The sequence below is a fragment of the Asterias amurensis genome, chromosome 21 (assembly GCF_032118995.1).
Source record: "Asterias amurensis chromosome 21, ASM3211899v1".
Taxonomy (NCBI): domain Eukaryota; kingdom Metazoa; phylum Echinodermata; class Asteroidea; order Forcipulatida; family Asteriidae; genus Asterias; species Asterias amurensis.
The window spans coordinates 4,163,621-4,186,590 of record NC_092668.1 but is presented as its reverse complement, the minus strand read 5'-3'; the positions used below and the strand labels follow the sequence as shown (position 1 = coordinate 4,186,590).

The window sequence follows — 22,970 nt, the reverse complement described above, 5'->3', positions numbered from 1 at the left end:
AATCTACTTCTGAGGTCTCGAAATCAATGACGTGGCAAATTACTTCTTTCTCAAAAACTATGGCACTTCAGAGGGAGCCGTTTCTCACAATGTTTTATACCATCAACCTCTCCCCATTACTCGTCACCAAGAAAGGTTTTTCTGCTAATAATTATTTTGAGTAATTACCAATAGTGTCCACTGCCTTTAAGAAAAAGTTCAAAGTTCAAAGTTCAAGTTGGCCTACTCCTTTTTCAACAGTTTTTTTTTAAATTACCAATAGAGGAGGCATTCTATGACGAATATAATTTAAATATTATACAATCAAACATTCCCAATCCGCCGTATTTTTGAACGCGTGAGGGCGCTCTCAAAAATAAAAATACGGCAGATTTGTTTTGTTCACCAAAGGAGGGCGCTACATAACTTATGCAGACAACTTTAAAATCAAGATGGCAGCCCCCATCAGAAACGAATCAGAGAGGTTTGGTTGTGTTTTTGTGAGAAGGTTTGTTCAGCTATTGGAAGTATTGAGTCATATTTTATTTGTGTAAATTAATTAATGAATACTGGGCTATATCTATCAACTCGGCCACCACTTAAGCTTCCCCAATTTAGGTAAAAATATATCCTTCCAGAACCGGTTGCTTGCATACTCAATCGTATTTGCGATAACGAACACACTCCTGCCGCACAGGAGGGGCACGTTATCGCATTGAGTAAGGACAGAGAACAAATCGCAACCAATTCTATCGTGTCACTGTCGGTCATCATGATGATCGATACTGGATATGTAAAACTCAAAGGTGAATGAAGGGCGCAAAATTCCCGACCTGCACGACGTACTGTGTCATGTGTGGAGTGTGGGCTTGATTTAATTTTCCCTTTTAAAACTTGAGCGTTTCATCTACCAGCTAACCGCTGATTTCACAATGACTAGAATAAATATTGTCGTCTAGGTAATGAATCACAATTTCTTGCAGGGGTCGAAATTAAGTGTATTTTCATGGTAGTCAGCAGGGCTAGTAACCAATAATTTTTAGTAGCCCTGATGAGATTTTGGTAGCCCGAAAGACACATTATGTCTCGCGTCACGGCTCAAACTTTACAATACACCATAGCACAGTTCTTTGTTGTTTGTAATGATGATTTTTGCATTGTTTTTCCACTAGCCCGTCAGGCTATCAAACTGGAAAAATCAGTAGCCCGGCTGTAAATCTGGTAGTCCCGGGCTAGTGGGCTAGTGGCAATTTCGACCCCTGTTCTTGATTTGTGTAATTCATAATCATAGACGTTAAACCAATGTTTGTATGAGAGAGAGATTGGCTGTTGCCAGCTTGGCGTTTATATCCCTTGTGTGAGAGTTTGCCGAGTTCCCTTGATGGGCAGATCATTCAAACAAACAAACAAACAAACAAACAAACAAACAAAATTATTACCAACCAATTCCTCATCAAGAGGAATATAAAAATAAAATTAAAACATCAAACAAATCCCTTAAAAGAGGGGGCTGGATTTTCCAAATACTGTTTTTGGTCACACTCACAGTGAGAGAAAGATGGAGGTCCAACTGCATCATTTCCTTATCTCAGTTAAAGGAACATTAAATTACAGAATTAGTTTTTGCTAACAAAACAGTTGCTGGCAGTGTAAGCACTTTATGTAGAAGTTTGATATCGATCGGCCAGCTGGATCACGAGACAATAGTGAAAAAACGATTACAAATTTTGCATTGCTTCAATGCCAAAATAAAAATGATTAAAACGCTCAATGAGCGATAAACTCCAAACGCGAGGTTAGATTATTTATTTCTCATCAAATATGACATTTCAGACAGAAATATTTCAAAGGGGCGTTTTCAACTTTCATCATCATTAGACCGTGTAAGTTTTATGTAAATCTGTGATCTTCATGATTTTTGTTCCTTACCAATTCTGTAACATTTCTTTAATATTTTTCTTTCAAATTTTTCAGAAGAATGCTGTCACTGATGTGGAGGTAACAACGAGGATGTAAAAAGACCAGATATCACTACACAACTGCTTCAATTATAAATTTATATCAAGTAAAATAGAAAACTAAATGAACTATGGGTGTACTGCGTTTACAACCTGTGCACCTGAACACACAAAGGGTATGGTGCTGTTTACATCGATCATTGAGAAAGTCCTTCATTAGACCTGGACTGCGGACAAACATGACCGATGGTCTAACAGCGACTACTGTTTCGCTGAAACCGAACCATCGTAAGCAATGTACCCTACATACAGCAGACAGCACAAGGTATCGACGACACCACAATGGGTCGAGCCAATCAGTACAGAAGAAACTTTTGCATTCGCCTTGGACGTCAATGCCAGTTGCAGCCACAAAACCCCGATTACTACACAGCTTTCATCCAAGACGTAGTGTATCCACCCAACCTACTACAGCTTATGAGATCGTCTTAGCTTCTAAACCAGTACAAGTAGCCCAGAGTCTCCTCGAGACGTTCCATGATGTGACGGGTCTGCCGTGGTGGGCAAGCATCATCCTATCAACCTTCTTGTTCCGCGGGGTTCTAACGTTACCCCTTGGCGTCTATACCCAGTACATCAAAGCAAAAGTGGAAAGACTTCAACCTGAGATTGTCTTAATGACCAAGGGAGTGTTTGTCCGTCGCTTTGGTGCGAGAGCAAAAGCAGAAGGTTGGAGTGAGAAGAAAGTAGAGATGACACTTGTAAGATTGGTAAGTATCACTTTCTCCTCATAAGGACTGTGTCTAAAGATATTCCTATAAGTCTAAGATGTTAGTTTTGTTGTTCACACTCTTAAGACGCAAAGATTTTATCAATCGTAAGATTCAACAACAAAAGGCGAGGGCTACACTTCACTGATTCGGGCTATGGAACCAGATCAACTGTCACCTGGGGCCCAATGCCACCTACTCAATGGGCTGAAACAGGGTTACCCCTTCACAGTTTGTAAGAATGTAGGCATACGTATCATCTATTAGGAGCTTGGCTCAAAGCAATTTGTGGTTAAGTGCCTTGCTGATGGGGAGACAAGTGTCCTGACCGGGATTCGAACCCACACACTGCTGACTGACAGCATCGGAGCTTGGGTCCAAAGAATTAGACCGCGAGGCCAAGACATGTCGATGCCATCTTTATAATTTACATATGATGTTCCTATGTTCTTTTTGGTAATTCACAGTCTTAAGAGTCCCTGCCTGTAAGAATGTACCAAATTAGGGGGGGGGGTGTGATTTATGGGTTCGCAGATCTTCTTCCAAAAAATTGAGAGTGATACACCATCATACCAAACGAATAAATTCAAAATTTTAGTTTGCTGACGCTTTCGGTTTTGGAGTTTTGGAGATATTATAAGTGGTTTTCCCCAACATAAAGGATAGAGCCCTTGTTCATTAAATAAAATCTTGAAAAGGCTCTGAAGTTGGCTCTTGACAGAAAATATCAAAAACAGCCATATTCTTTGTAACCTTTGACCTTGGCAACAGTTACCCACCAACATTAAACTAACACCATTTGTAAAAACAAGTCCAGTCTATCTCTTGACCAAAATTCACTTTGGAGACCTATCCTCTTCATGGTTTGCCAACATTTTCAAATTGGGGGATATTTCTCACTTTCGGTTGCCACAGCAATGCATAAGTATAGGCATGTATTGCAAACTTTTGATCTGTAATATTTGTTAGCGCCACTCAAATCCCATTTGATTTTTGCTTTTTATTTGTTGCTGAGAATCTATATAATCATAAAATGCGGACAACTTAATGGGATCATATTGGCGCGTGGATTTCTAGACGACGCAAAATCGCCCAAAATAGGCAGTAGTGTAGTTTCATATGACCTTTGACCTTTGTTATATTGGTGGGCCAACATGATCTCAATTATTTTTCAATTGAATTCTGTTAAGGAACACTCAACTTAACCAAATACAAGAAAAAATTGATGGGATCTTGTTTGGCACAGATACTTACAGTGATGAGAAAAGTGAATGTTGTCCCAATTTAGGCAAAAATGTGTGAAATGGCAATACTTTAGAAAACTTTCAAAAAATCTTTTGACATGCAAGATGCAGCGATCCCAAGATTCTTTTTTCATTTGTCATTAGATGAAAACTGTTCCAATACCCAGTTGCCATAAAACAATTTTTTGTTGTTGGCGCGCGAAGTTACGGAGGTGCAAAAACGCAATATATTGGTAAAATTTGAACTTTGACCTCTATTATCTCTCTGCGCCAACGAGATCCCACGCACTTTGCACTTAAATTTGTTTTAGGGATGCAAGCTCTTTCATTTGAACTTGTTTAATTCATTGGATCCTATAGGCGCGCTGAGTTATGAGGCGTTGAAAATGGCACGAGGGCACTGTTCGTCAAAGGTTCAGGTGCGCGTAACATGACGCGCCAACGAGATCCCAACTTTTTTTTTTTACTTTTGATATAAGCCCAACTGGAGGTTTCAAAAAATGTTTTACTTTTTTTGGGATGACCTTGGCGCTGGTTTTTGTGTTTACAGGGAATGTACTATTCGTTTCTCAAGGGCTTTTTGGCCCAAACTTTGATAACTGGTAACTCCAAAACCGAAAGCGTCAGCAAACTAAAATTTTGGATTTATTTGTTTGGTATGATGATGTATCACTCTAATTTTTTAGAAGAAGATCTGAGAACCCATGAATCACCACTTGGTACACTCTTACAGGCAGGGACTCTTAAGATGTTCCTATGTTCTCTTTGTAATTTACAGTCTTAAGATGTTTCTATGTTCTCTTTGTAATTCACAGTCTTAAGATGTTCCAATGTTCTCTTTGTAATTTACAGTCTTAAGATGTTCCTATCTTCTCTTTGTAATTCACAGTCTAAGCATTGCTCCAAGGAACTATTCGTTCGAGATAATTGCCACCCAGCTAAAGGATCAATCTTACTTCTAGTTCAGCTGCCACTATGGGTGTGTCTGTCGTTATCACTGAGGAATATGACCGGGACTTTTGGTGGAGCGGTCTACCTCGGTGAGTTGCGGCCTGTATATTAAAAAAACAAATATTTTTTTAGCCTTTGAGGAAGACTCTGCTAGGGTTGAAACATCAGGTCATTAACTTTTTTTGGCAAAAAGAGGTCATTGTGTTGTTAAGCAGCTTATTTGATTTTCTTTTTTATGCATTCTCACAAGTATTGTAATGGGTGTGATTAAAGAGCCACAGATACCATTTTGTTAATTCTTAGTACGTTACTGTTGTTTGCTTGCAGATCCAGCTAGTGTTGTCCCAGGCCTGTCAACAGAGGGCGCTCTTTGGCTGACAGACTTGACCCTGACTGACCCCTACTACATCCTTCCTGTCCTAGTTGGACTCCTGAACCTCTGTAATATCGAACTGATGGCCTTACAGTCGAATCAAGCCTCCAGGACGCAACGTTACTTCACCAACTTCCTGAGGGGAGTCTCAGTGTGTATGATACCAATATCGGCTTATGTTCCAACGGTAAGATTAAACGACCTTTGACCCTTTAATGTAGAGGTGAACTTAAAGGAGCTGTGGGGTCACGATAAAAGCAAACCTTTAACTGTACAATTATAAACTCTTATGGCTCCCCCAAAACAAGTATTAAACAAAATGTCCTCAAAAATCGGGGGAAAAAATACGAAAAAGTCCACCCAAAACTTAAAGGAACATTACAGAATTGGTTTTTGCTAACAAAAGTGTTGATGGAAATGTCAGCACTTTATGTAATCCACCATATACATTAATTGACAAGTTTGAGATTGACCGGCCATCTGGGTCACAAGAAAAAATTGAAAAACCGATTACACATTTTGCACGGCAACGATTTAAAAAAAAGAAGTGAATAAAGCGCTCACTGAGCGATAATCTCCAAGCGGGAAATTAGTTTGATTTATTTCTCATCAAATATGACATTTCAGACAGCAATATTTCAGGGATATTTTCTACTATTATCACCATTGGACCTTGTAAGTTTTATGTAAATTTGTAGTCTTGGACAAGTTTTTTTCTTACCAGTTTTGTAATGTTCCTTTAAGAAATTGTTGCGCATAAAAAAAAACAAAATGCAGAAATGGACCAAATGGTTTTAATTATGCCTTCATTTCAAATAATTTAAAAACTCACTCCTGCGCCACTGCAAAAAGTAATAAATAAATAAATAAAAAATCATAGTAATAATAATATTAATTTACATCCTGGTTGTGGGCCTGGGCACAAGCAAACTGATCCGAACCTCAAGTAGTTCATTTCCTATTCTTTTCAGAACAACTGCAATTTCCTCTGAATTAATATTATGTTACCGCAAAACAGGACCAGATAAAATCTGATAAAATCTTTGCCAAGTTAAAGACATTGGACACTATTGGTAATTGTCAAAGACCAGTCTTCTCACTTGGTGTATCTCATCATATGCATAAAATAACAAACCTGCAATTGGTCGTCGAAGTTGCGAGATAATAATGAAAGAAAAAAAACACCTTGTCATACCAAGTTGTATGCTTTCAGATGCTTGATTTGGAGACCTCAAAAGTCTAAATCTGAGATCTCGAAATCAAATTCGCGGAAAATTACTTCTTTCTGGAAAATTACATCACTTCAAAGGGAGCTGTTTCTCACAATGTTTTATACTATCAACAGCTCCCCATTACTTGTTACCATTTAAGGTTTTATGCTAATAATTATTTTGAGTAATTACCGTTAGTGTCCACTGCCTTTAAACCTTCTCCGGTCTGGCACTCACGGAAGCTTATTATTTTGTTTTCTAGCGACAAAGGAAAGTTTGGATAAACTTGTTGGGGGTTATGTAAACTTATTAGTAAAAAAAGTGTGGGTTGAGGTTGTTGAGTCATATCAGTTGTATCTAGTTAGGTTTAACCTTGGGTTGTTGGGGGACTGACTATTTTCTAGAAATCACTTGTTTTTGACCTCTCTTGGATAGGGTTCCAGACCGAACAAATACAGTGAAGGACGGAATCGTACATGTATATTATTTCTCCATCTGTGAACGGTTATTAATTGTCCTTAAAAGATCTCTGACTTTTGGATTGAATGTTGTTATTGCGATGCTTTTTAGGCGATGACGCTATACTGGGCTACGTCAGCGTTCTACGGCCTCGGTCAAAATCTGCTTCTAAAGTTCCCGACTGTCCGCTCTGCCCTTCGTATTCCCTCAGCGCCATCGGACAGCGAGACACCATTTACAGATATGAAGGATGAGATTGGGAGAAGGTATCTTGGGAGGAAGGAGGAGGAGGTTGCAGGAGGGGAGGATGATGGAGAGGAAGAGGAGATGGGCAAAGATGCAATAAAAGGGTCTCCAGGGAAAGGCAAATAGATTAGAAGGGAATCTCATTTCATTTTCTCTCGACCCTTGTTTGAGAATTTTGCATCACGAGCTCAGGTTATTGATTGAAACGAATGGTTTACTTGTCATAAACTGGTTATTATTAAACACCACTATAAAGCTCACATATAAGGCTACATATTTATCTAATTTTTTAAAGGGACACGTTGCTTTGGATCGGGCGAGTTGGTCCAAGAAAAGTATTGAAATCGATTGTTATAAAATGCATGGTTAGAAAGATTAAAAAGTAGAATATAATGATCCATACAAATATGCCTCGAAATTGCATGGTTTTCCTTGTACGTCGTGAACTAACACGGCATCACATTTTGTTGAGTCAAGTTTTCTTGACATCATAAAATTGCTGACTGTGTTAATTCGCGACGTAAAGGAAAAACCATGCAATTTCAGGCCATATTTATGTGGATCATTAAAACTTCTTTTGAAACATCTTTTTAACAATATATGCATTTGAGATGCAGCAGGGTTCAATATCACACAAAAGCCTACATATAAAGAATAACGAGAATCGACAGAAACTGATTTATTTTAAAGCCATTATACACTTTCGGTACAGAAAATAAATTAAAAATTCACAGATTTAAAAATAACTTACAGGGTTTACAGAAGGTAATGGTCAAAGACTTCCCTTGAAATATTATTCCATGAAATGCTTTACTTTTTGAGAAAACATTAAAACAATATCAATTCTCGATAGCGAGAATTACGGATATATTTTAAACACATGTCATGACACGGCGAAACGTGGGGAAACAAGGGTAGGTTTTCCCGTTGTTTTCTCCCGACTCCGATGACCGATTGAGCCTAAATTTTCACAGGTTTGTTATTTTATATATAAGTTGTGATACACGAAGTGTGGGCCTTGGACAATACTGTTTACCGAAAGTGTCCAATGGCTTTAAATGAAATAAATACTTTAAACAAATCTATTAAAATGTTTCTTGTTACTGTTATTAAAACTGAAGTTGACCTAGGAGCCAGTGGCTTGAAAACTTGTTTGTTTTATTACATAAAAATGATAGGAATGTTTTTGAATCCTTTTGAAGGAAATAGTTTCTCAATAATGTTATAAACATTATCAACAATTGCTTCATACAAAGTCAGTTTTTATGGTTATTAAAGGAATACGTTGCCGTGGATCGGACGAGTTGGTCTATAAAAAGCGTTTGAAACTGTTTGTTATGAAATGCATATGGTTAGAAAGATGTTTTAAAAGTAGAATATAATGATCTACACAAGTATCACTCAAAATTGCACGGTTTTCATTTTACGTCGCGAACTAATACGGTCGGCCATTTATGGGAGTCAAAAATTTGACTCCTCCCATAAGCGGCCGACCGTGTTAGTCGACGAGGTAAAAAGAAAACCACGCAATTTCGAGGCATATTTGTGTAGATCATAATATTCTACTTTTACAATATTTTTCTATCCATATGCATTTTATAACAATCGGTTACAGAACGCTTTTCAAAGACCAACTCGACTGATCCAAGGCAACGTGTTCCTTTAATTTTTGGAGTAATTATTGATTAGAGTATATCTCCCTTCAGTTGGTAAAGTCGCCTGAAAGTGAATAACGTGACGATTTCAACATGTAGGGGCAAACACAACTTTAAAACGAATGCATGAACTTATGAAGTGAAATAGGATGCTATTTGCGAGAGAGAAAAATGACCAGGAAAGAGACTGTCGGAAACGGTTGAGTTCAGTTTGCGTTTATCAGATAACAAAGTACACAAGTAGTTCGATATCGCTCTGTGTTAAAGGCATTGAACACGTTTGGTAATTTTCAAAGACCAGTCTTCTCACTTGGTGTATCCCAACATAAACATAGAATTACAAGCTTGTGAAAATTTGAGTTCAATTCGTAATCGAAGTTGAGAGATAATAGTGAAAGAAAAAACACCCATGTCACACGGAGTTGTGTGTTTTTAGATGCTTGATTTCGAGACCTCAAAATCTAATTGTGTGGTCTCGAAATCAAATTCGTGGGAAAATAACTTCTTTTTCGAAAACTACGTCACTTCAGAGGGAGCTGTTTCTCACAATGTTTTATACTATCAACCTCTCCCCGTTACTCGTAATCAAGAAAGGTTTTATGATAATAATTATTTTGAGTAATTACCAATAGCGCACACTGCCTTTAAATTGATTATCTTTGTATATATATGTGACAACACTGACAAGGTGTTAATTTAACCAACTATATAGTAATGGGGGTTAATAACACCATGAAGGATAACACTATGTTGGTGTTGTCACATACAGATACCAGGAAGAATCAATTTAACATCCCTGATTTCACAAAGAGTTAGGACTCGTCTTGTCTCGAGTTAGGACGAGTAACTCGTCCTAACTTAGGATGCATGCTACAGTGCAGGGTTGGGACTCGTCCTAAGTCATAAGATTAATCCTAAGTTAGGAAGAGTTTTGTGAAATCGACGGCAGTTTTCGCAGAGTAATTAGGCCAAATCATAATATTATGTCTGCTCGGATTTTTTCTCTAAATGTTTGCAGGTTTGTAACAATTGTATTTGTCTAGTGCCAGCTCCATTGCTCCATCCTGTACAGCCTTGACAGTTAGAGAGTTATAACTAGTGACTAAACCCTGGCCCCTTGATCCTCGTTAACCCCCCGAGGTACTGCCCGTGTTGAATTACGTACATTTATTTATTTCGAAGTATTGGGTTTGCTTTGTAAGCATTCGATTCGGTTGCCATGCGACGAAGAATGACCCCGAACATTCCAACATACTTCCCACGTCGACTCACACTTCGTGGTAATAATAATCCATGGAGTTTATAGCCCATGATTAATCCAAGCATGGTGATTTGTTTTTTTATATTTTTTTTCTCTATGATCCAAGCAAGTTAGTATTAAGCAACGGTGAAACTTCAATAAGACAATTGAGGATCAGCAGAGTAAATGCTCACAGAGGACAATAAATGGTTCATTAAAAACATCAGAGGAGCAAAGCTTCATTACTTCTTACAAAATTACTCCATGTTTAAGATAATCTTATGAGCCATGTGCAAGATTCAAAACACGTGTTTTTGAACAGCAACTGAAGTTTGACACCAAACCGAAAGAATACTTGGTTCAGGCATGATATGCATGCATGCTTGATTGAACCATAGAGCAAGGAAGACTATCAAAATGACAATTGCTAATGGTGGTAAACCACAATCACAAAAGACTGTGGAGTGGAGGTATTATGTTCTTCCGGAGAAATGTAAAGGTTACCCAATCGTCCCCAATCCACTGTTTACTTCCAGCATGGTGTTAATTACCCCCCCCCCCCCCCCCCAACCAGGATTCAAACGCACGCGACACCCACGAGCTTTCAAAACGTCACACGCTACAGGTGGTATGCTCAAGCCAAAGTGACGTTTTGTCACCACAGTCGCCAATTGGTCAATCTGGTAATTGTTACCGCCCACACTCCTTATATGGGGCCATGCCTTCTGTAGGTCGTTTGCTTTATTTATGAGACAATCCAAGCGGATATAAAACCACTCTTTCCAGCAAAGAAATTAGTCATCTGGGCATTTAGAGAGAGCTGTGTCCATCCATTACTGTCACTATAATCGCAGACACCAGCGTGAACCTTATTGGGCTCTTCACGGAATCTTCCCGTCTAAAACTTGCAGTATTTCTAGCTACATGCCAGCAGCATCATGCGTGTCCTACAACTACTTGGACTTATCTTAACCCTGTGTCTTTTACTTGAGGTAAGTTTTCAGTTTGACATAAAATGGTATCTCTGATTATTTGGGTATTGGTTTGTTTGCTGGTTGATGTGTACCATTGGATTGCGACAACGTGTGTGCCTATCAGGTACTCCTGGTACCACCTAGTGCCACCCCCTAGAACCATGAAGTTCGTTGTTTAACGTCCAGCAGAAAGAACCCTTTGAGACGATAGCGGAACCGCAACCTCATTCTTCTAGTAGGAGTATTTGCCGTGTAGATTTTTGTTCCTATAGGATTCCGGAAAACTGTCTACCTCGTGTTGTTTAACTTGTTTTTAAAAATGCTTCGGTCGGTCGCGTCGCGCCAGCTACTAGTCTGCGTCTTATATTTTCAAGGCGCTGATTGATGAACATTGTTGTCCATGCTCTACGCATGCGCCCCTTTGGATGGAGGAACCACCATGGAGGAACCTATTTCTTTCCTCCATGAAATTGAATGAACTAAACAACAGTATGACAATGGAAGAGAGACATTGTGTAAATAATAAACAAAAAACAATGAAGGTAAAAGCTAGGTAGGGGAAACATCTTGTTGGTTGCCCTCTCTGTATGGTTATTATGTTCATGTGCCTTTTTGACATTGCTACAATCACGTAGGAAGGAATTGAAACACGTCCCGCATTTTATAACAAAAAAATGTGCAATAATTGAGACATCTTTCTCACTCACAAGAATCAAGAACAGATAAAAATCAGGATGCTGTCATGAAATAATTATGTTCCATTGTTTGGCAGCTGTGCCTTCATCATCTCATGCATTGTTCAGCTGAAAGTAATTATATTGGCTGATAAAAGTTTTTGTAGTAAGTAAATCGAAATCCTAATGTGGAAGTCGAGAACCAAGGCAGTTTCTATGTTGTAAAGTTGTAGCAATGAACCAAATCTAACCCAATTCTCTAAACGAAAGTATATTTTTTCATTTCTTTCTGTGATTTATGAACAGTCAACCAAGCCACCATAATTGCAGCTGCGACCTTTTAGTGGGAAAATATCAGTTTCTTGGTGTCCATGACCTGGCTAGCCGGAATCGACACGACGGGTTAAACTGTTATTCTTTCTTGGCGTTGTATGACGCTCTAATGCACTAAGTGACACAATCCTTGTTTCCTACTGTATCCTGGTCGTTTCCGATATTGCATTCAAAAGGAAGGAACAACCATGGTATAAACGGCGACTATGGAAACAAAACACAGTGAGCTTCATAACCCATGTCGATTGTCGAGTCAAACATATTGGGCAGACGTTGTTTCGTCTGGTATATATATTGTTAACAACAGCACTGAAAAGTTATTATAAGGAAACAGATTCTAGAATCACACGCACACAACTGATGAGTACAGGCATGAAACCGTTATTGCTATAGTATTTACCATATAACAAAGGGGATGTGAAAAAAACGTCCTCTTGGTCCCCGCCAAAAAATAATCATTATTAGTTATCCTGAAACACGGGTTCTTCTGGTCTTCGTTGTGGTGTTTGTCAACCAACCCTGCCGTCGATTTCACAAAACTCTTCTTAACTTAAGACTAATCTTAGGACTTTGGACGAGTCCCAACCCTGCACTGTAGCATGCAGACCTTAAAGGAACACGTTGCCTTGGATCGGTCGAGTTGGTCCTTGAAAAGCGTCCTGTAACAGTTGTTTATAAAATCGGTATGGTAAGAAAGATGTTGTAAAAGTAGAATACAATGATCTACACAAATATCCCTCGAAATTGCGTGGTTTTCTTTTTACCTCGTCCAGTAACACGGTCGGCCATTTATGGGAGTCAAATTTTTGACTCCCATAAATGGCCGACCATTTTAGTTCGCGACGTATAATGAAAACCGTGCAATTTTGAGTGATACTTGTGTGGATAATTATATTCTACTTTGTAAACATCTTTCTAACCATATGCATTTCATAACAAACGGTTTCAAACGCTTTTTATTGACCAACTCGTCCGATCCAAGGCAACGTGTTCCTTAAAGATTAATCCTAAGTTAGGCTAGGACAAGTTACTCGTCTTAACTCGAGATAAGACGAGTCCTAACTCTTTGTGAAATCGACGGCAGGTCAACTTCACACATTTTAACCAGATGTATGACCCAACCCATAAAACATGTAAAGAACACTTTATCCCATGAAGGAAATACCTCCATGTCTCAAGTCAACTGTGTTAGCGTGTCAATGAATGATTTGGGCAGCACCGTCATTATTTCATTTTTCAATCAGTTATTTGAGAATGTTCCACATTCCAACTCAAATCGTGCTCAAATTTATCACCTTTACACGCCTTGGGTATTAATCAGACTGGTATTAATTAGCATGGAGCTGTGGTGTTTATATAGAGAAGGTAATTCAAGAAGGTGTTTTTGAGGTTTCCCTGGAAATTTCCCCTGGGAAAACTCAGCTTGGGGTCGAAAGTCAGTAAATAAGCCACCATGTGAACAAACTATAGCTCTTTACTGATTGCGACTTTGCAAATAAACAAACGGCTCAAGGGTTATAAACAGTTTGTAACATGTTTTCATGGCCGAGTATTACAGCTGTATGATTCTGTATCTAACCATTGATAACGTAGGATAGGATATCGTAGAAGTAACTGACAGCATTTCCGCTTCAGGGATGTGAAGTGAGGCATGCCCTTATGCCCTTACAAGTTTTGCAAAGGAAGTGCCCTTTGCAACACTGAAACAGCCTTGCCCTCTCAAAGATGAAATTGTAGGCCTGGTGCTACTCAATCACGTTCAAAACTTGGAATAAAAGGAAAAAAGTAATTAATTGAAGTATTGGGCTCGCTGCTGAAGCCCATGTTGTATAGTAGGATGGTTTTGGGTTTGGCGAGGTGGTGGTGGGAACATGGGCGCGCGCGAGGTTGTCGTCGGGAGCCAATTACTTTGCGTATTCAAATTACTTAAAGGCCGTGGACACTATTGGTAATTGTCAAAGACTAGCCTCCACAGTTGGTGTATCTCAACATATGCATAAAATAATGAACCTGTGAAAAATTGAGCTCAATCGGTCATCGAACTTGCGAGATATGAATGAAAGAAAGAAAAACAAAACTTGTCACACGAAGGTGTGTGCATGCGTTTAGATGGTTGATTTCGAGACCTCAAGTTCTAAATCTGAGGTCTCGAAATCAAATTCGTTGAAAATTACTTCTTTCTCAAAAACTATGGCACTTCAGAGGGAGCCGTTTCTCACAATGTTGTATACTACCAACCTTTCCCTATTACTCGTCACCAAGAAAGGTTATGCTAATAATTATTTTGAGTAGTTACCAATAGTGTCCACTGCCTTTAAATTTACTTTGTTCATGTCCTTTTATTATTTTTACAGGTAGTAGATGGCAGAGGACTTGGTCTCAAACAACAGCGAAAGAAAAAAGGAAAGAAACTTAACCCTCCAAAAAAAGGTAAATTTGATATCCATTCTCGGATATTATAAATCAGACATTTTTTACGCTTGCACCCCATTATGCAATAGGGAGTAATACCATACCGTCCAGGGGCGCCTTCAGCCTTGAACAGAGGCTATGAAACTTTCAACAAAGCCCCCTCACGTGACACGTGTGAGGTCACTGCATCTCATTAATAAACAGCTGGCGGTGTGATTGTCATTATATGAAGTATTGGGTTGTTTATTTGATGGACGGAGAGAGTGACAGGTATTTTGTTACTATCTCACATGATGAGTGATGTTTTCTAATGGCTACAAAATGTAGATGCAGGACCAGGCCACTTCAAAGCCTAGTAAGAAGATACAACAAGACTGTTTTCACCTTTCATGAAGTCCTCCATCCATCATCCATGGTTTATGTCTGATCATGGACTATGGAGGTAGTGGTCTGATGATGAGGACGGTTTGTTGAAGGAAATGTCATTACAGTTGGTACTTTAACTTACCATGGAGGAAGCACTGCAGAAAAAGTGCATTAAAAAAAGCATGGTAAAATAAATAGTATGATGAGTGTGTCTCGACTGCATTGTAATGTAAAATGTTAGTTGTTTAGGTTAGAGTGACAGTTCGTTCCCCTACATGTGTGAATATGTTCATTTGACATTGTTTTAAAACGTCCTTGAAGCTGCTCTACGATTCTTTTAAGTTTTGTGTAGGCCTACTAAAAACTTATTCAAACAAAATTTGTTGAAACTAGACAAGAGTTAAGATGCAGCGCGCACTTTGAATTAAATCCTTAGACTTTTTTTTTAATACATGATGATGTTGAATACATGAAGATGTTGATCTTCGGTTTGAAACCATACAAATTGTCTCTCATCCTTATCACCCAAAGAGAAAGCAAGATGATCACACTTATCAAAACAACTTTTGGATTTGGGTACACGTCTGAAGACAATGATAGTACTAGGTAGATTAGAAAGCTTACCTCTAACTATTACTACCTGAGGTGCTGTAGTTTTTGAGAAATGAGTAAAACAATGTCACAAAAATAAGTTTTTACATGCTAAAATAATTTTCATCTATAATGAGGACTTTTTTTACTCATTTCTCTAAAACTGCAGCACCTCGGCAAGTAACATTTTATTCTACCTTCATTATTTTCAAACTGTGCGAGTTTAATGTAAATCTGTGGATATTTTTGTGTGTGTCATACAAAAAGTACCCAGATTCTTTAAATTGCATTCTTTCTCATTCGTATACTTCTGCCTTGACAATAACTTTCGGTACATTTCCTCCAACCCCCAGTCAACCGTGCTTAGGAGTAAGTACATGTATACATCATTTCAAGAATCGTAACTTCTTCAATTTCTTTTTATTTGTGCTATGTTTGACTTTAACTAAACGTGTTAGTTTGCAAAATTCTCATTTACACTCATTACAGTTAGGCTTATAAAGTTGAGATCGGTGAGAGATGTCAGCGATGAAGAAGTTTTTGATGATGAGGACAGCGAGGATGGTAACCAAAGAAACAGGAATAGCGGGAAACCAAGAGTGCCAAGTAATCAGAAGTATCATGGTGAGACTTCTTAAGAATTAATCTTCATAATTTCACTAATTTAATTTTCAAATTAATTTAATTGATTAACTCCACAGGTTAAAATGCAAAGCACAAAAAAATAAGAATGACAAAGAAATCAATCATACTGTTACGGGCGGGAAACCGCCTGTTCAAGTTACTAGACTCAGCAAGAACGTACACTCAGAGTTCAAGTTACTCGTCTAATGATGAGAACACTTTTATTCGGTCTTTACTTATTTTTTTTACTTATTTTTTTTCTCTTGATGTGGAGTTATACTACTCCGTTTCTTCAACAACAATTATCAGCAACAACATACATCAATACAACAAGCTCCAATACATACTGCTATTATATAACAGATAAAATGAGCTACTTATTTCTGTATACATATACACAATTATATAGAAGAGAAAACAACAAAAATAGCAACCCTGATGGATCCAAAAAATTTCATAAACTAAGTTACTATGAAGTTTTAATCTCCTGGTGCCTATAAAAAAAAGACATTATGGACATATTTATAACATTAAAATTCTGCAAGCTTGGCAGGCGCTTAAGGGGAAGGTACACTATTGGTAATTGTCAAGGACCAGTCTTCTCACTTGGTGTATCTCCACATATGCATAAAATAACAAACCTGTGACAATTTGAGTTCGATTGGTTGTCAGAGTTGCGAGACGGCTATGAAAGTAAAAACTCCTTTGTTGGACGAATTTGTGTACTCCATATAGGAATAAAAGGCTTCTAGTTAGAAGTCTTTTATTATTTTAGTGAGAAGTTACCTCTATTTCAAAATCTATGCTACTTCAGAAGGAGCCGTTTCTCACAATGTTTTATACTATCAACAGCTCTCCAATGCTCGTTACCAAGTCAGTTTATAAGTTAATATTTGTTTTGAGTAATTACCAAACATGTACCTTCCCTTTAATAGGGTGTCATGGCTGGGTGAAAGAAACCACTGCGCTAACCTGATCCCTACTTTGTGATCGTTGGATAGTTTATTTTAAACTGCAGCGATAACTTTTTGGATTTACACAAATGCAGGAAAACTCCAGGCTCCCCTGGAAAGTCAACAACTTTGATTGGCTAAAAGGGTGTCAGAAACCTTAAATGATTGTTTTTTTTATATTTTTTATTCAATTAATTAATTTGATTTTTGGGGTTGAACAAAGAATTGACTAGAGTGGGACTCGACCTCCAGATTAACGTGTTGGCACTCTACCAACTGAGCTATCTAGCCCTATATTGGTGGTGTCCTTATTTTGTCAATATTTTTGTTCTGGGGTATGTATGGCTTCTGACTGGCACCCCCGAACAAAGATATTGACAAAATAGGGACACCGCCAATATAGGGCTAGATAGCTCAGTTGGTAGAGCGTAGGCACGTTAATCCGGAGGTCGTTGGTTCGAATCCCACTCTAGTCAATTCTTTGTTCAACCTCAAAAATCATTTAAAAATATTTACCCAGTCAGTTTCCCTTGTGGTTTATATTGATAATTAATTAATGTATCTTAATTTGTTTCTTTACAGATGAACCTCAAAACACAGAATACTGGATAAGGTAATTATTATCTGAAGAAAACTAATAACAACAATTTTTTTAGGAGCAGTTTCAACTTTGGCGTGTCCATGGCCGAACGTTCAAGTTACCAAACCCAAGCTCTGGTGTGTTGTCAGCAGCAGAGTGTGGGTTCGATTCGTGGTCATGACACTTTTTTCTTTGAGCAAGGCACTTAACCCCAGTTGCTTTGGAAAAAGTAAGAGCATTCTGCTCAACCAACCAGTCTCCTAGTGGATGATACCCATGCCTGTGCGCGGTTACCCTGTTTCAGCCCCATGAGTAGGTGGCAACATGCCCCTGTTGACAGTTGATTTGGGTTGATAGCCCAAATCAGTTAAGTGTAGCCCTCACCTTGGAGTGGTCGCCCAAGGCCTCTTATAATTATTTTAAAAACATTTCAATGATAACTATGATGGGATAATGACTGGATTGATGTTGCAGGGAGATCTTTCAAAGCCCTATTTTACAGCGGTTATATTTTACAGCGGTTAAGAGCACCGGATTCAAGCTGGTGTTTAATCAGCAGAGTGTGGGTTCGAGTCCTGGTCGTGACACTTGTGTCCTTGAGCAAGACACTTATACCAAGATTGCTTCCAAAAAATTGGGGAGGTAGTGCTTTCTGCTGTACCAGCCAGGCTTCTGATGGATGATACCCAAGTCTACATCCTTATGGACTGTAAAAGGGGTAACCCTGTTTCAGCCCCAGGAGTAGGTGGCAACGGCCCCTGGCAAAAATAACTTGAAGCCCACACCCCTGCGTGTCTGGCGACTTGCATAAAATAAATAAAATAATAATAATAATAAAAAATGAAGAGAAAAAGGTTACGATTTAGCTATCATTTTTATCATTTATCTTGTCACATGTACAGGCTCGTTGCAGGACGGAGTGAAAACGAAGGTCGAGTTGAGGTCAAGAGAGATGCCAGTGACGAATGGGGCTTGGTTTGTGATGATTTCTGGGACATTGACGACGCTAGAGTGGTGTGCAGACAGCTTGGATTCAAGTAAGACAACCTTCACTTCATTATTACAGGGGATCTGAATCCGAGTCTGAATTATATAGTCGGAAATATCACACCAACCTTTTTTCAGAGAAGACAGTGAAGAAATGACATTTGGAGATGTGGGAAGAATTAAAGCCCCTATAATGGAAACCAACGCAATTAAGCAAGACACTTTTGATTCTGAAATATAAAGTCGGCAAAACAGCCCAATGGAAACATCACACCAATTTTTTTGTAGAGAAGACAAAGAAGAAGTTTCAGTTGGAGATGTGGGGGAATTAAACCCCTGATCGGGGAAACCAATTAAGCAAGACACTTTGATTCTGAATCTGTATTATAAAGTCTGCAAAGCATTCTGATGAAAACACAACACAAACTTTTTGTAGAGAAGACAGATGAAGAAATTTCAGTTTAGTAAGATGTATGAGGAAAACCTCTACTGGGAAAATACCATGCAGTCAAGTAAGGACTGAAAACCCCAATCCACATGCAAGGCTTCAGTCCGGGAATCGAACGGGGTCCACGGAGGTGGAAGGAGTTAAGATGGGGTAGGTATGGGAAAAGGGGGGTAACTTTAAGGCTCAAATTTTTGGGGGAAAATTCACAATACCCTGAATGTGTTCAACTGTTTTAATTTAAACAAGCACTGAAAGATGCAAGATTCATAGATCTACAAAGTGTCTTTATGGGTGAAAAGCATACTTCATTACAATTTCAATTCTTAATGCTGATGAACATGAATATTTTTTTTATATTTTTTTTCCTAAATTGCATTTTTTTATTTTTTTATTTTATGAAATGACAGTGATGCTTTAAGTGCGATACCCAACGCTCTGGAATATTTTGGCGGCAGCGTCTGGAAGAAAACGATCGTCATGGACAACGTTGAGTGCCGGGGGACCGAAGATGCACTCCAGATGTGTCAGTTTGATGGTTGGGGAGTCAATAACTGTCACGCTGAGATGGAGGCCGCTGGCGTGGTCTGTACACGACCAACTATAGACCAACGTGTCAGCCCAGGTGAGTCGAGAATCCTTCAGAATCCATTGTCAAAGAAATGTTTAAGCGGAGGGACGTCTGCTCTGACGATAATAATTCTGTATTTTTTGAAAGGTTTGGTACAAAACTCCTTTGGTAGTTGTGTCAAAGTAAAGAAACTTATTAAAGTAAAGTTATTACAGAATAAACAAACCTCAGTTAGCAGTAAGTTGAGTCCAAGTAAAAATAATAGCATTTCAGAATGGTCTAGGAAATACGCAAATGTAGTGATTCGCTCTACAGGTAATATTTGAGTGAGGTAGACACTACATAACAGAATGCCCAAGGCGGATCAAACATAGTCTATTTACATGCACTTAGCAGCAGTGTGGGTTCGTTACCATTGGTGCATCCCCTGTCAACCCCATCCCCCCCATTCTTGTCAACTCCATTCCAAATCAACGAGATTGCCTCCATGTTGTAGTTGGCCAAGCTGCCCTGACCCGGTTTCAAGTACAGATGGATGCCACTGTCCTGTCCCGATGGTTAGAGTATCTCAGCCGATCGTCTAGGCAACCAGGTAAAGAGGTTTAAAAAGTCCAAATGCAACATCTCAGTTGGCTAATCGATTTGTTTCATCGCTGCAACACATCTTCATGCTGTTCTCTTAAAGACACTGGACACTATTGGTAATTGTCAAAGACCAGTCTTCTCACTTGATGTATCTCAACAACAATAACAAACCTGTGAAAACTTGAGCTCAATTGGTCGTCGAAGTTGCAAAATAATACTGAAAGAATAAACACCTTGTCACACGAAGTAGTGTGCTTTCATCAGATGCCTGATTTCGAGACCTCAAATTCTAAATTTTGAAAACTACGCCACTTCAGAGGGAGACCTATCTCACAATGTTTTATACTACAACCTCTCCCCGCATTACCCGTCACCAAGTAAGGTTTTATGCTAATTTGAGTAATAACCAAAAGTGTCCACTGCATTTAATAAGCAATCTACTAAGATATCACGAATTGCACAAGTGCCGAAATTGTCAATTCCTGGTTAAATATCTTCCAAATACATCATTCTCGTTCTTGAAACAAAACCTTCCAGTTATAGGCCTTCTGTCCTAATCAAAAAATCTTCCGCTGGCCAAACATTGAAGTAAAAAATGTACTCATCCAACAGCACAATGCTCTTCTTCTTGACCATTTTTTAAGAAATCATCCTTGTAATAACAAATTAAATTAATTTTGTGTTGTCCTAATTACAAACTGTTTAAAGACCTTGTCATTCTTGTCATGTCTGTTTTTCTCTTTGATGCAATGTTTAGTGGCGGATCCCACATGATAATTGTATTTTTGTAACCCTTCTCTTCTTGCAAATGCCTCTACTTTTTTAAGCCTGGATCCACCCCTGTCATAATTATTAACAACTTTTTGATTTTTGGTTTTAAGTAGGCTATACATACATTTAGCCAGCAGTTTGTTTTGTTGATTTTGTCATATAAACTTAGACCAAACACACTTTAATTTGCGTGATTAATTAACCAGCAAATAATTTATGTGTTTATGTAAAATCTCAATTTCTTCAAATTCCTGCTCTTCATATTTGTTTACTTAGATAATGATCTTTTTGTAATGTACCTTCATGTAAATTAATTGATGCAAGGTATTGTAAGTAAGTATTAAACAAGGAAAACATTTAAAAGGTGAGTTTAAAGCCATTGGACCCTTTCGGTAAACAGTATTGTCCAAGGCCCACACTTTGTGTACCACAACTTCTATACCAAATAACAAACCTGTGAAAATTTAGGCTCAATCGGTCATCGGAGTCGGGAGAAAACAACGGAAAAACCCACCCTTGTTTCCGCGCGTTTCGCCGTGTCTTGACATGTGTTTAAAATAAATCCGTAATTCTCGTTAACGAGAATTTACATTGTTTTGCTGTTTTCTCAAAAAGTAAAGCATTTCATGGAATAATATTTCAAGAGAAGTCTTTCACCATTGCCTTCTGTAAACCCTGTAAGTTATTTGTAAATCTGTGAACTTTTTTTTTTTTTTCTGAACCGAAAGGGTCCAATGGCTTTAAATCTATGAGAAGTCTACATAAATGAAAGTGTGAGTAAACTGCAGTGAACAAGTTTTGTCTTAAGATCATTTAGTTATACATGTAATGTGTTTTAGGCCTACTCATTTTAAAGTGTTCATTAAGATCTTATAGGTCTTAAAGGCCTTATACACTTTCGGTAAACAGTATTGTCCAAGTCCCACACTTCGGGAGAAAATAACGGGAAAACCCACTCCTGTTTTCGCCTGTTTCGCCGTGTCATGACATGTGTTTATAATAAATTCGTAATTCTCGCTATCGAGAATTGATATTGTTTTAATGTTTTCTCAAAAAGTAAAGCATTTCATGGAACAATATTTCAAGAGAAGTCTTTCACCATTACCTTCTGTAAACCCTGTAAATTATTTGTAAATCTGTGAACTTTCTGCACTGAAACCGAAAGTGTATAATGGCTTTAAGATCATTTCCCAAAAGCTAACAGTAACAATTGTTGTGGCCATTCATATATAAAAGTCATCAGAACAAGTCTGCAGGGTCAAGACAATCTGGCACCTATTTTGTTGGTTAAGAATCAGTATATTAATGAAGAAGCAAAGGGCAACCAGACTATGAATGGTGGCAAAAATGATAAAAGTATTTGTTTTTATCTTTCCGCTTTACAAAAGCGCATTCACTGGAGTGCTACCATCTACCTAAAGGACAGGATTATCGCGGCACAGTTTCTCAAACTGCGACGGGTATACCGTGCCAAAACTGGGGATCCCTAGAACCCCACGCCCACACCGTGTCACCCGATGACTTCGCCCATCGGGGTATTGGTCAGCATACCTATTGCCGTAACCCTGATGATGATAATCAGCCCTGGTGTTTCACGACTGATCCCAACACGCGGTGGGCGTATTGTTCTGTCGGGGAACCTTCAGAACGCAAGTGTCGAAACCAAGGTGGATAAAAACTCGAAGAACCCAAAAAAGTCTAATACTGATTAATCATCGGCATGATTAAACATATCTTAAATTCAACGAGTTTAATTTCTAAATCACATACTAATGTTTACTCATTATCTTCATTGATAAAAAGTTGTTACTAATAAATGTCTAATTTTTATAACCTTTTACTTTTTCACTCTTAACTTATTTTTCTGATACTTTAATGAGTTTTATTTGGTTCTTCCCAAATTAATCATTTATTCCTGATTATGTTCAATCTGTTTTATTCCATTCATTTCATAGAGTTAATTTATTTTCGATAGGTTCAATGAGTTTTATTTGATTAACCATTTCAACAAGTTAATT

At 38.2% G+C, this 22,970-nt stretch overlaps 2 protein-coding genes across 5 annotated transcripts in view; both read left to right on the top strand.

Annotated features, from left to right (window-relative positions):
- The first annotated feature begins 419 nt into the window (after positions 1–419).
- On the top strand, positions 420–8,323 carry LOC139953023 (cytochrome c oxidase assembly protein COX18, mitochondrial-like). Of its 2 annotated transcripts, none has more exons than XM_071952412.1 (5): positions 420–487; positions 1,954–2,707; positions 4,841–4,991; positions 5,230–5,462; positions 7,057–8,323. In XM_071952412.1, exons 2-5 carry the CDS (start codon positions 2,069–2,071, stop codon positions 7,315–7,317), a joined length of 1,284 nt encoding a protein of 427 aa, XP_071808513.1. In that variant the 5' UTR covers positions 420–487; positions 1,954–2,068; the 3' UTR covers positions 7,318–8,323. The 2 variants fall into 2 exon arrangements, with proteins under 2 accessions (XP_071808513.1, XP_071808514.1); XM_071952413.1 differs by having other exon boundaries at positions 428–487; positions 1,957–2,707.
- A 2,547-nt stretch (positions 8,324–10,870) lies between these two features.
- Positions 10,871–22,970, top strand: part of LOC139953323 (apolipoprotein(a)-like) — a 28,709-nt gene continuing 16,609 nt past the window's right edge. The window contains exons 1-8 of one of the 3 annotated variants that reach the window (XM_071952819.1): positions 10,871–11,078; positions 14,422–14,497; positions 15,926–16,060; positions 17,596–17,626; positions 18,496–18,630; positions 19,436–19,650; positions 20,093–20,188; positions 22,341–22,619. In XM_071952819.1, coding sequence (XP_071808920.1) covers positions 11,025–11,078; positions 14,422–14,497; positions 15,926–16,060; positions 17,596–17,626; positions 18,496–18,630; positions 19,436–19,650; positions 20,093–20,188; positions 22,341–22,619 — 1,021 coding nt within the window. In that variant the 5' untranslated portion in view covers positions 10,871–11,024. The remainder of the gene's footprint in view (positions 11,079–14,421; positions 14,498–15,925; positions 16,061–17,595; positions 17,627–18,495; positions 18,631–19,435; positions 19,651–20,092; positions 20,189–22,340; positions 22,620–22,970) is intronic. The other 2 variants (XM_071952820.1, XM_071952821.1) reach the window with 2 other exon arrangements.